The 12,658-nt window shown below is 29.5% G+C and overlaps 3 protein-coding genes across 3 annotated transcripts; 1 reads left to right on the top strand and 2 right to left on the bottom strand.

The window, feature by feature from the left end:
• Positions 1–135: 135 nt before the first annotated feature.
• LOC122537482 (signal recognition particle subunit SRP72) lies at positions 136–3,505 on the bottom strand. Its single transcript, XM_043670670.1, has 8 exons — positions 3,337–3,505; positions 3,115–3,232; positions 2,778–3,033; positions 2,218–2,697; positions 1,778–2,140; positions 1,398–1,702; positions 1,107–1,319; positions 136–1,026 (listed from the first exon to the last, which is right to left on the bottom strand). Exons 1-8 carry the CDS (start codon positions 3,434–3,436, stop codon positions 891–893), a joined length of 1,971 nt encoding a protein of 656 aa, XP_043526605.1. The 5' UTR covers positions 3,437–3,505; the 3' UTR covers positions 136–890.
• Positions 3,506–4,947: 1,442 nt separating this feature from the next.
• On the bottom strand, positions 4,948–6,458 carry LOC122537484 (general odorant-binding protein 83a-like). Its single transcript, XM_043670675.1, has 5 exons — positions 6,312–6,458; positions 5,890–5,965; positions 5,735–5,823; positions 5,415–5,523; positions 4,948–5,108 (listed from the first exon to the last, which is right to left on the bottom strand). The coding sequence occupies exons 1-5, from the start codon at positions 6,432–6,434 to the stop codon at positions 5,032–5,034; spliced, it is 474 nt and encodes a 157-aa protein (XP_043526610.1). The 5' UTR covers positions 6,435–6,458; the 3' UTR covers positions 4,948–5,031.
• Positions 6,459–8,925: 2,467 nt separating this feature from the next.
• On the top strand, positions 8,926–12,573 carry LOC122537509 (UPF0687 protein C20orf27 homolog). The gene is made up of 5 exons (XM_043670713.1): positions 8,926–9,073; positions 11,033–11,150; positions 11,218–11,355; positions 11,468–11,654; positions 11,728–12,573. Exons 1-5 carry the CDS (start codon positions 9,061–9,063, stop codon positions 11,782–11,784), a joined length of 513 nt encoding a protein of 170 aa, XP_043526648.1. The 5' UTR covers positions 8,926–9,060; the 3' UTR covers positions 11,785–12,573.
• Positions 12,574–12,658: the final 85 nt, after the last annotated feature.

The raw sequence follows: 12,658 nt of genomic DNA, 5'->3' as shown, positions 1-12,658 counted from the left end.
TTACGATATATACGGTTATTCTTACCTCAGCAGTTGCCTCTGTTATAAATTTATATATACATGATAAATAATACTGTGTTGTGCAATGGTACGAGACAATAAGTTAGAATGGTAGAAAACGAAGATATCCTTTTACATAAGTACGCGCGCGTACATCGATATGCTACAATGATATATAATCAAAGTGTATCTTCAAAGAGTTATGATTTTACGATGATGAAATTATACTGACATTACACTGTGTGGCATTTTATTATTATACGCAACTTATAGTTACGAATATGTAGTTACGAATTATGCCACTTATTATATTACATATACATATATAAATCTGTTACATAAATGTTAAAAATTTGACGCACAATCACGATCTATCTATGACATGAATTACAGATTTACTAAGAGAAAAATATGAATTCGAAACAGATTGTATTTTTATATACAATTGTTACCAACAGAGAAATAAAAATATGTATCGCCAAATCCTAGTCAATGTATGCAAGAAATATGTTACCTATATTGTATATTATATTGCCGAATTTTGTCAAAGGTTGACAAAGGATTAAAAAAAAAGGAATAAAAATATTTTATATATCATATATTTTTCGTGTTCATTTTTAATTCACACAGAATTTAATTACATTTTAATTTAATGGCATCGAGTTCAGAAGTTAAAAATTTACAGTGATCAAGTGATACTGATATAAAGTAGTACATTCATTTAAAAATGGCAGTATTCTTACTGTACATATGTACAGTGATAAAAAAATATGTGTATACTCGAAAAAATTATTCAACTTGTTAAAGAGACATATCAATCGTCGTTTTAACAATATAGAAGTGTTATACATATTTTGAACAAATGCAACGCAAACACAAACGACCACTTTTTACCACTTTCCACCTTTCTTTTTCTTCTTCTGCTGAACCTTACGTTGTTGTTGTCGTGGACCGGAACTTTCTACCGCTGGACTATGTCGAGGATTAGGAGAAGGTTTTGCGTTTGTAGGCATTTTCGTTATGTCGCTGTAACAATAAATGGTAATAAAAATTACCAATGGTATCTTTCTTTTTTATTAAAAAATAAACGTAATTTTAATACATACTACATATCACTAGCTCCAGCTGCAGCACCTTGTGTACCCTTCATTGCAGCATCTCGATTTCTTCTATCTCGTTTTTTCCTAAATCCACTACGTTCGTGTCTAGGTAACCATCGTTCAGGATCCGGTGGAACATTTGGATCGTAATTTTTGGGCAACTTTCCTTTGCGTTTACGTTTTTTCTTTTTCTTTTGTGTTATATCGACAACAGGTTTACTGTGAAATGAATTATAGTTTATTGAGTAATATTTATTAGTTTCACTATCAAAATTATATTTAAAAAAGAATACTCACCCGGGAGATGGTTCTATCTTTTTCTTGATCATTTTGCTACCAATTACCCAATTACTGCTTTCCAAAGCATCAACATCGGTTGTTTCAGAGAGATCATGTAATGGCGGCAAACGTTTTGATAGTAATTGTGCCTTTTCTGGACAAAACTGCACATAAGCCACCACTAATTGCGCTAGCGTCTTGATATCGCAAGGGGAAGCGTCTACCATTTCTTGTAAAATATCAGCAGCCATTTTAATGTCTCCTCCGCGTAGATAAAAGTCAGCAGCCTGCCGCCATAATTCTCCTAAATTGGCAGTAGCTTCCTGAAAATAAATATTAAACAAAGAAATTACTAAATAAAATTGAAGAAAAGGAAAAGAAAAATTAAATGTGCCTACTTTATTTTTCTTGTAATAATTGACTGCATTTTTAAGGACAGCTGACGCCTTTTCACGATTATTGTCAGCCATGTGAAGTGTTACAAGTGCACTAACTATACCAGGTAATGACCTGTCTCTTTCATTCAAGTTTTCAAGAGTATCGATTGCCTCTTGCCTCTCATCCTGACTCAATAAAAGTTGCACGCAAACCAATTTCATTTGTAATTCTTTGTCGCCAACTGCATACTGAATTAATAATTTTGCTGCTTCCTTTGCTTTACCTTCTTTACCAAGCTGTGCTGCCTTAACAAACATTGCATCTACAGTCAGTGCAGGATAATCCTTAGCTAGTTTATTACAAAGTTGTTGACATTGTTCTGCCTGTAAAAACATGGAACATAGACTAACGACATAAATAATATATATACAATAAAACGTTGCATTGCTAATCAAGATACCTGATCAGTGTATAAAGCCAGCAAACACTGATTGTATGCAATATTTCTTCTCTGTCTAGAAGTTAGTTTATGCTCTAAACTATCATGGGTAGCACTTTTCATTCTCTTTTTACTATCAAATACATTTTGATCTTTATTGAGGCACACAAGGTTATTGCTTGCAACTGCTACTAGAGCTATGTCATCGGGTTTTGCTTTTAAAGCAGAGAGGTACAACGTTTGAGCTTCTTTTTCACGACCTTGAAGCTGAAGACAACATCCGAGTTGAACTCTAATAATTCCCAATTCATCTTCTATTTCTTCCTCGGCAACCCCATCTTCTTCTAAAGCTTCTTTACACATTTTCTCAGCTACTCTAAGTTTCTTTTCCGCCTCAATCAAAGTAGTCTTGTCACCTTTGCTACCTTGTGCAATTAAACGACAGGCTGCATTGTACGTTAATTCATATGTATCTTCGCGTAATGCAGGAACTTCCAAGTTCTATATTTGAAAAAAATGTGAATTCAAGTAAACATAAATTGCAATATATTTGAATGAAGTTGTGACTGTTAAGAACTTACAGAATCCTCAACTGTTAAATTTACAATCACTGCTGCAAGATTAGCTTCTCTTTCGTCTTCATATTCATCGTGAGAGTTCTTTATAATGTCTCTGTACACTGAGAAACATTCTTCATATTTTTCTAGCCTGTATAGTATTTGAGCTTTCAGTTCTTTGAGCTTCAGCGAGGGATTTGAAACATTTTCAACTACTTTCAAAGCATCAAGCACTTGATTCAATCTATATAAACAATATGCTTTCTCAAAATCTAAATTGCTGTGAGGAAAACATACATTATCAGAATTATGCAATGTATTAATTAAACAAATATAACTTTAACATAAGTGAATAGCATACACTGCCAGTTTTGGATTCCTAGTAATAAACTGGAGTGCATCATTGAATTTCGATAATTGAATGTAGCAAATAACTTTACAATGAAAAGCTGCTTCTTCATCCTGGAAGGTATCTAAGACTGTAAAAATTTTTTTTTATTTTGAGTGTGTAAGTAGAGTATAGGTTATGTTGGTAGCAAACTTTTACAATTGAATGGAAAATCGCAAACTTGCGGAAACTCACTTTTATTGGCAACCTTTATAGCCCGCTCGTATTCACCATTTTGACCTAATTTATTTAATTCCCCGTATAATATGGGAAGATTGTTTTCCTTTGTAGCCATGTTGCTCACTTTGCACTCATATCCAACGTGGAACTAATGCGTATTACAACTATCAAACACGATGTAACATACAAAAAACCTGTTTAATAAAAGTTACTGCGTATGAGGTATAGCTTATCTACTTGTTTGGATATTATTTTAAGTATTATTTCTGAAAATGTTATCCAAGTTCAAATTTATAGCAATATATATTAATTAAATTGTCTTGGAAAGCATCCAAAGATAAGATAATACCTAATTTTACTCAAAGTTTTTGTGTATAACTTAATACTTTGATATTAAAGAGCTAAAATCATATTTGAATTATATGTAATTATAGAAACTTTCATTTAAATTTTCATTCAAATATAACAATATGAGGGAAAAGGAAACAATAAGTTAAATTTTTATTCTATGTTATTCGAATAAATCTTCCGTATCGTTAAAAATATCTGTGTGTTAGAATTATGATTTACAAAGAATTTTCAACTAAAAATATTTCCAAGTGTATATGTACTCTATGTACCATAAACGAAATACTTAAGCGTGATTAAAATTTGAGGATATCATTTGCAGAAACGTAGTAGATGTGATTTTAGATTTTAGATTTTCGGAGTTTAAGAATTTTTATTCTATAAATGTATCAAGTTCTTGTGTTGTTTGTTTTAAAATTGGAAATATTCATTTTAAAAGACAAGTACGTAGCAACTATCACATCCAGTCTTTTCTTAGTATACCAGTTCCAGAGATACGAACATTACCAATCGCAAGTGGATGCCGCTTACCTACAGATCGAGTGCGATCTTCAAGTTAAGCGCGCAGCATGCGAAGTTCTAAGAGAGTGTCATGCCCAGCCTTAGAAATTCCTAATAAACCGAGCGTTTGAGGTAGGAGTCGCCGCCATCAGCTCCACTGATCTGGCAGCGACTCTGACAATAAGACGAAACACATTCCATCTTATAACCCTATCTCATTCTCTTTCCTAAATCCATCCATTTTAACCAACATAGCCGCTACAAGTATGTAGCGACCTATAGTCCCTTGAGTACGAGTTTCGAACACCAACTTGTACAAGCCGCAAGTGGCTGTGCGCCTAGCGTCGAAGTCAATCGATATTCGAAGCAAACAGAATGCGGAACCGCTAGGATGGGTGACTATCCAGCCTAGCGAGTAGTTACAACAACAAGCGTCTGGGGTAAGGAGGAGTCGCTGCCATCAACCCCACTGATGAGTCTAGGCAGCGACTCAGACGAAACGCACAACCTTTCCTCACCTTACCCACATCATCACTTCCTACGTTATCCTCGCATTATCATCGATACTTTCAATCCCTTCAAGTAAACCGTTCCCTGCGCCCTTTACAATTTAATACTACAAATAAGAGAATTATCGATATTTAAGTTATCGATCGATATTTAAGTTATCGATCACTCGCCTTTAAATTGTTACAAGGATATTATTTCACTTTTTACACTGAACATGTCTAGAGACATGAGAATAGAATTTCTTCTTTGAATAAATATGAACAAAGATTGATGAAATATTAGTTTATTAATTTAAAAAAATACGAAATACATTAAATCACAAATCAAATCATTTCCTTTGCACAATTTTTTTCAATTAAGTAAATTGAGGCCATTGTTCGTCAAATACTTTATTATGTTACCAGCCTTTTTGCATGGGGTGGAACCAACTATAATGACATCAAATAAGAATCATTATCATCCGTCTTAAATGGTAAATAATCTACTAAAAATTTTATTCTATATTTAAAATGAAAAATCAAACTTTTTACTTGTTATTAATAATTAATTTTTTTATTCTAGTGACAATATGCGTCAACGTAATTAATGTCAGAAATCGTTTCAATGATACAAAATTTTATTTTTTACCGAAATTTTATTTTTTTTTATTTTTTTTAGTGATAAACAATTTACTAAAAATTTCATTTTATATTTAAAATAGAGTTGATTTTTTTTAGCAACAATCTTTTACTTACCTATATCTACACAGTTGTTGAGTATGTTATCAATCTTTTCCACAGCAATTCCACCATGTGACAGTTTTTGTCTGACAAGTTCTACGTTGATGGTTCCATCGTCGGTCATCTGTCGCAGAAATAAAAATAATTGTTTCTTATTCTCTTCTACAGATATTATTTAAGAGAAAAATAAACGATGTCTAATTAAAGTAGATGTTTCCTGAAATCAATCTAAAGGTAGGTGTTATAAATTTATAAAGTTTCAAAATTAACTTATTTATAATTAGTTAATATAAAAAGTTTTCGTATGATTTGATTTAAATAATTTTGTTACTTACAGCTCCGATCTTCTTCAGCATACAGAAAGAGAAACAAGACAATTTGTCGTCGTCAGCAACAATGCCCTTCTTCGCATTTTCTATCAACTCTGAAGACCGAATAATATTGATTAAGATATGATTGTTTCCAATTTATTTTATTGTTTGCAACTTACGTTGGTCGATACCAGTTTCTGCGATACAAGCTGTCTTGTGCGCTAACAGTTTGGCCTTTTGTTCTTCCGTGAATGCCTAAAGGCATTAAATTAAAAAATTAAAAAGTATTAAAATACAAGTTAATAGTTAGCAAAATGTTACTAACAGTTTAAATAATCAAAGTAAAAGTATAAATAACTTTTTTTCAATATGACACCTAGTTGTTTCAAAAGATTCAAAAAAAAGAAGTTCTAAATTTTAATTGTGATATTTCTTTCAACATTAAAAATAACCTTAATTTTATTTACAATCAATAAATTCTTCTTTATATTTCATTTTAATCATACAATAACAAGCTCCAACATTATCGTCCAATTCAATTAAAAATATTAATTAAATAGATTTCTTTTATTATTATTTTGTAACCATATTCAAAATTTACCAAAACACCGACGAGGCAGAAGATGAAGATTACAGCGAGGGTCTTCATGTTTCTTTTTTGAAGTTGTAGAGAAGTCGAGATCAAGCAAGATCTGTATGAATGTTCAATGAGAACTGAATGCATATTGAATGTTCCACGAGTTTTTATAGTTTTATATATACAATCATTAACGATGAAACATCCCACAATTCCTCTCTCCATTGGGAGCCGATAAACAGTATTGTATTTCTTAAATGGAAGGTCTCTGGACAATTAAACTATTAAACTATTATTTAACTTGATAACAATACAGTATATTTAAGTAATTTATTCCATTTTTATACTATTTATTTAAGAACAAAAAATACATGGACGAAACTGGGTTTCATTTAAATAATTATGTTCTTTTTTTTTCACTTGACCTTGTGAAAATTTATATAAAATAATTTATAGATCGAGCAATTATCGGTTCCGTTTTCATTCTTAGAAAGAGATAAATCGGTAGATCTTTGTTTTTTAAAAATTTATGAATGCTAATGTTCGATATAGAAACTCCCATTTGAAATATTATTAAAATTTGAGTCCGATGGAACGTCAAGTTAATGAGTATACTATTAACTTCAAATTGTATTATAAGTTTATACTTTCTTAGAAATATTTCTCATGTATATATTACACAGCATTAGCAAAAAATATTAAAAATATCAGTACTTAATATGTATATTAAGGAATAATAAGTCGTTAAAAATTTATTTTTCACCCCAAAAAAAAAATGATTTAGCCGAAAATATAATATCATTAATCAATCAATTCGAAAAAAATATTCTATTTTCAAAATAAAAAAAACAAAAATAGTTAATGTTCACGATTATGGATTAACATAAATCAGTCTCTCAGAAAATTTTTATCTTTAGGCAGCGTGAACGTCGTACTGTTGATTTTGTAATGCTACACCTATATAGGATTTGCTGGTAGCTTTGAACAATATACCTTAATTAATCATGTATGACCATTGATTAATTTTTCTCGTGTAATGCAACATTTAAATTACAAAAACTCGATTAAAAATATTTAAATAGAACAATGATAAAAATATAAGAGCTATATTAATTTTTGTAATCTATCATAATCTGTCGCAAATATAAATATATGTAATCTCTAAAAAATATAAGTATATGCATGATTTTATAATTTGAAACAAAATGGGAGAATCTAATCTAATCAATATTAGAGAGAATATCTTAAATTGATTTATCAATGTTAATACACTGACATGTAATTGAATGCTTTCGTTGTTATGTAGCATTAAATTTATTAAATTTATGAGACTAAAATAATTTTCTTTATTTTAGAATAATAATACATTATTTTTATGCACTCATATTGTAAACAAAGGAACGATAAGACAAGTTCGAGATGATTCCTGGAAGGTCAGTTGTCAGAAAAAGTGATAAATGTAATAATATAACGTGAACGAATTCGTTCTCTCCAATTGGAAAAGACAATAATTACTTTTATCATTTTCGTCACAACATTGAACCACAATTACGTACGGTAATAATAAAACTTATACATATATAGTTTTACTATTTGTAAATTTCTGGTAGCATGATCTGGCTAGCTTCACGTTTGTTTCTAACGTTGTATAGATGTATAGATATCAAAAAAATAATGAATAATCAATAACCAATACAATGAAATTATCAAATTGCAATTATATGAATGTACATTAAAAAAATTCTATTTTGAATAGTTGTCTAAGTCATCTAGAGTGAATTTAGAGTGAACTAGAATGAACTAGATTACATTTATTTTAATAATTCAAAAAATAATTATGTTGTAAGAAAAGCAAAACTTTAGTTTAGAAAATTAGAAACTGATAATTATTCTAGGAAATTAGGGACATAAAATACTATTTTGTGAAGCAAAATGTTATTTCTGTTTCTGCATTAAATACATCAAAATATAAATGTTAATAATTATGTGATATAAAAAATTAATTATTTTATTTAAATATCATGACAAAAAAATATTTTAATTCAATAATAATATATTACATGTAACTGCGTTGTATACACTTAATTGTATATACTTTAATTGAGCTAATGAAATTTATTGTAAGTTATTTTTAATTTATTGTAAGAATATTTGTATAAATTTAATACAGAAACAAAAAATTTCATTTTTTCTAGTTTTAAACCAGTTTTTTTAAAACCAATATGTATTTGTTTTTGGTTTAATTTTTTATAGCAAAGTTTCCAATAAATAAAGTATTTTATCTAATGACACGACCGAGGTTATCGTATCTATGTTTTATATAAGTATTAAAATGAACGCAGATCAAAGTTATTATTTTAATTATCATTGTTTTCATTTCCAAATTTTTTAATATCTTGTGAGAGCGGTTCTTTTTTTCTGTCGATAAATAGAACCGCTCTCGTCTGAGCGTTACATTAATATCACAATTAAAATATGAATCACTGACAACGTTAAAATCATTATTTCTCTAGAGATCTTTTCAGAATTTTCTGCTATTTAAAATTATTTAGAAAATAGATTGTGGAAAAACGTGAAAAATGGGATGCTTAAATGACGGAGAGAAACTGTGCTGCCACCAGTATGGAAGCTTTTAACTATTCGATGCGTTAGAACGTGCTCTGTGCTCATACACGCACCAATACATCAAAGAGTAGCTTAGTCGTTGCATTACGGAATATTAAATTAGTCGTGTGTAGTATGAAAGTACAACTGCCACATTGCCTTATAAAATATGGGAGATAAAGGTAAAAAAAAAAAATTACTACTTTGATACGTGACCATATTTTTCTTTGTACAGTCATTTTTATTACGATTAAGATTCACCCTTTTATATTTCACAGTAGGAACGTATATTGACGAAACCTGATAGAATGTTAGTCATTAACTAATCTTTCGAACGAACGAATTATTAATGCGAAGTGAACATTTTTATAGAAAATTTTTTGTCTTAGTAATTTGTCCAAAGCCGGTCAGTAATTAATGTATGAGGTTAGGACATGTTCGTAATTGGGTCATTTGAAAGCGCGCCACTTCGAAAGTACGATGCTTCTTGTTATTGATAAAACTTTATGCCATAAATATATACTCGTAGCGTTTTAATGTCTCTCCTTTTTAGTTTACTCGCGTTTACTTTATATAGCTGTCAAGGTTATAACGATTCTTTTTATTACATAATTCTACATGGATCTATTACACCATGGTCAACAGCTGATATCTAACGAACTACCAACTTTTAACACTTCATAAATTGAAAAATTGATATAACAATTTATGAAGTCATGAATATAATATAGTGTTGAATAGAGAATAAATATTTGTACATTTCGTGACATTTCTCCATCCAAGCATAAATGATATCGTAAATTTATATATATATACAATATATATGTATACGTAAATTAATAATTATATGTATTCATTCATACAATCTTAGATATAATTTTGGTGTTAAAAAAATTACATGTAATATTGCCTTCTACATACTGTTAGTGCCATTAATTCCTTGAAATTAAGGTACCAAAATAGGATTATTCATAACCTTATATTTTCTTTTCCCACATGTACTTCGAAATCATACGTTATTAACACAGACTTCCATTGTTTCTTACATGCATTTCGTAGCAATCTTCTGTGTACTGTTCTTCAAATAATAATATTTATTTTCATATTTATAAATAATAATATTTATTTTCATTTTTTTTAAACACTTCAAAATTTTTGTTATAAATTAATAATAGTGGACAATGTTAAATTATAAAAGTCCATAGTACGTAAATTTACATTATATTAGCACTTAAAAACTATCATTATACAAAATCATCTCGATACATTTTTCCATTGTTTTATTTCAGAATTCGATTATAGGGAAACAAATGTAATTAAATGTTTTATTATTAATAATAGAAAAATTACCGATTGTGCTTACTAATAAAATTGCGAAAATTAAATTAATAAAATTAAAGATAAATTTGCATGGGTTAAAATTTTATCCTAATAGTTTAAATTTTGATAAAATGTAAATGTTAAAGTTTGCTCTACTGAACTATATATTTGTAGAAGAAATATGTAAGAAAATTTGAAACTATAGTTTCTTCGGGAAGATACGATTTCAACTAACACATTTCTTTTATTTATATTATGTACTTTGATATTTATCTAATTGCTTAATTACATTATTACACTAATTTCATAATAACATACATATTTCTGTTCTAATTATCCAAGTATCACTAGACAAAATTAAATAAGACGTCGAAAATTACAAAATAAACAAAAAATAAAATCAATAAAGATAACAAAGTTAATAAGTTAATAAGTTAAAGATAACAAAATTAATAATATTGATAATCGAATTAAATAATAGAATTTTGTTCAAAAAAAGTATCAAGATCTTGCGATCTCGGAAGATGTACTAACAATATATGATATAAAAATAACAGAGTTGCTAAATATTATAAATAAGTATCTTTTTTTTTCTAATTATTACGTACATTAATATGTAGTATCTATTATTAATATTACATTATATATACTTTACCTTACTATAAATTAAATAAGTATTAATTTATTAATTGTATTAAGATAACAAAGAGATCTGAGAATTGTTTCGGTAGCTAATTTGTAGGAGTTTATCTACAATTTATATAAAATGTATGATAAATGTGTATGATATGATATTTTTTCTTTGTTTCTTGAATCTTTAGAGCATCATGTGCACTTCAGTGGGGGAAGTAGCCTCGGAAAAGACAACAATATTATGGTACAACCGCAACGACATGGACAGATAGACGCTCATCTCGGATTTTTACAACTTTATCACAGGTTAGATTTTAGTTTTACGCATTTAAATTAATGAATAATTTACTTATTAAATTTATCATGTGGATAGATATCACGTGGAATTCTCAATTCCTTGGAACTTGTGTACACACAGAGAGCGAAGAAGTTCCGCACCAGCAGTGGTCACGGGACCTCATAATCCCAATTGCCATGTTTTAGACATGATACATGAAAAGGAAGGCCTAAAGTAAATTTTCGCATGAACATATTTAAAATTTTATTTTTTGTACACACACTTTTTTTTTGTAAATTCTCTAATTTTGGTTACATTTCATAAGCTGTTTTTTTTTTCACAACAGGTTAAAAATAGAACTGCTAGCATATAAGGAGAAAATCTTGAAGGAAGAGGTGCAAATAATGTGCTGCAAGAATGGAACACCATTGAAAATCCAGTTGAATACACGCGTCTTGGGAAAAGATAAAGGCAGACCATTGCTGAGGAATGGGATACGCAGTATCGGCGTGGAGCAATCAAACGAAGATGAGGTCTCCGAGTAGATCTCGTTGATAATAAAACATTATTACTCGAATATCTAAGAGTCGAGTGTTTTTTTCACAGGTGCTGGGTACGAAATTGAGGGCATCTTTGAGCATGCAAAACCAACAGAGTCTCTGAAGAATATTCTCAGATTGGGACACACCAAGGAGCGTATGTATCTATTCGAAGACGTATGTAATGTAACAGGGGATAAAATTTGATGACGAGAACATTCCTTATTTCGAACTTTAATCGTGCACTGGATCGCGTTGCAATGAATTTAGTTGTTGCGGTTAGTTATTAATGATCGTTGTTTCAATTGTAAAGAAATCACATGTACACTGTGTTCAATCTCAAGCATAGCATAAAAAATGTCTGTCGAGATCAATTTAACCACACAGTATTTTAAGCTGCACGATGAAACTTTCGAAATATGCGATGTTCAGCGAAAATGAAAGAACTTCTCTTCGAATTTATTATAATCGGTCTGACTGTACAGATCTGTATCACAACCGCGAGACTTTTTTCCCTTTCTGCGTCGAGGATTATTATAACGATAATTTCGACGCAAAAAAAAAAAAAAAAGATAAAGTGTTCCTTTAATCGGCCTTTCTTTAGAGGATCACATCGAGATATGTGTAATTATAAGTTATCGCTAAGTACCGCATTTGCCTACTGTTCCTTCTCAAACGAATACGTATCACACAATGCCTACATATATATAAAAATCTATTACATCTTTTAATATCTATCGACGATCTATCCGTAATAACAAAATTGTATTTTATTATCGTTTTACATGGAGCATAGATTTTAACCGATAAGGATATATCACTAATCAAAAGCTGTTCGCGATGAATGACGATGCTGTTTTCTAATTCCTTGCTAAGTTGATACGAATTATTAAAATGGACGATTTGAATGGAAGTATCTTTTTTTTTTTATTAACATTCATTCGTGTTAAACCCTGCTATTTGTTCCCTTACTCGGAGATTAAAGTTATAATTTATTC

Source organism: Frieseomelitta varia, unplaced genomic scaffold (assembly GCF_011392965.1).
Source record: "Frieseomelitta varia isolate USP_RPSP 00005682 unplaced genomic scaffold, Fvar_1.2 scaffold_912, whole genome shotgun sequence".
NCBI classification, from domain to species: domain Eukaryota; kingdom Metazoa; phylum Arthropoda; class Insecta; order Hymenoptera; family Apidae; genus Frieseomelitta; species Frieseomelitta varia.
Note: the sequence above shows the minus strand (reverse complement) of the source record. Positions and strands in the feature narration are given on the sequence as shown.

Bases quoted from the DNA above. Each gene is read 5' to 3' on its own strand.
- LOC122537482 (XM_043670670.1), bottom strand. From the start codon at position 3,436: ATGGCTACAAAGGAAAACAATCTTCCCATATTATACGGGGAATTAAAT. The intron at 2,141-2,217 runs GTATCTTGATTA...ATGTTTTTACAG, and splicing joins TGGCTTTATACACTGATCAG to GCAGAACAATGTCAACAACT. The intron at 1,703-1,777 runs GTAGGCACATTT...ATTTATTTTCAG, and splicing joins ATTATTACAAGAAAAATAAA to GAAGCTACTGCCAATTTAGG.
- LOC122537484 (XM_043670675.1), bottom strand. From the start codon at position 6,434: ATGCATTCAGTTCTCATTGAACATTCATACAGATCTTGCTTGATCTCG. The intron at 5,966-6,311 runs GTAAATTTTGAA...TAATGCCTTTAG, and splicing joins TCTGCCTCGTCGGTGTTTTG to GCATTCACGGAAGAACAAAA. The intron at 5,524-5,734 runs GTAAGTAACAAA...TTTCTGCGACAG, and splicing joins TGCTGAAGAAGATCGGAGCT to ATGACCGACGATGGAACCAT.
- LOC122537509 (XM_043670713.1), top strand. The intron at 11,151-11,217 runs GTTAGATTTTAG...TCATGTGGATAG, and splicing joins TTTTTACAACTTTATCACAG to ATATCACGTGGAATTCTCAA. The intron at 11,356-11,467 runs GTAAATTTTCGC...TTTTCACAACAG, and splicing joins CATGAAAAGGAAGGCCTAAA to GTTAAAAATAGAACTGCTAG.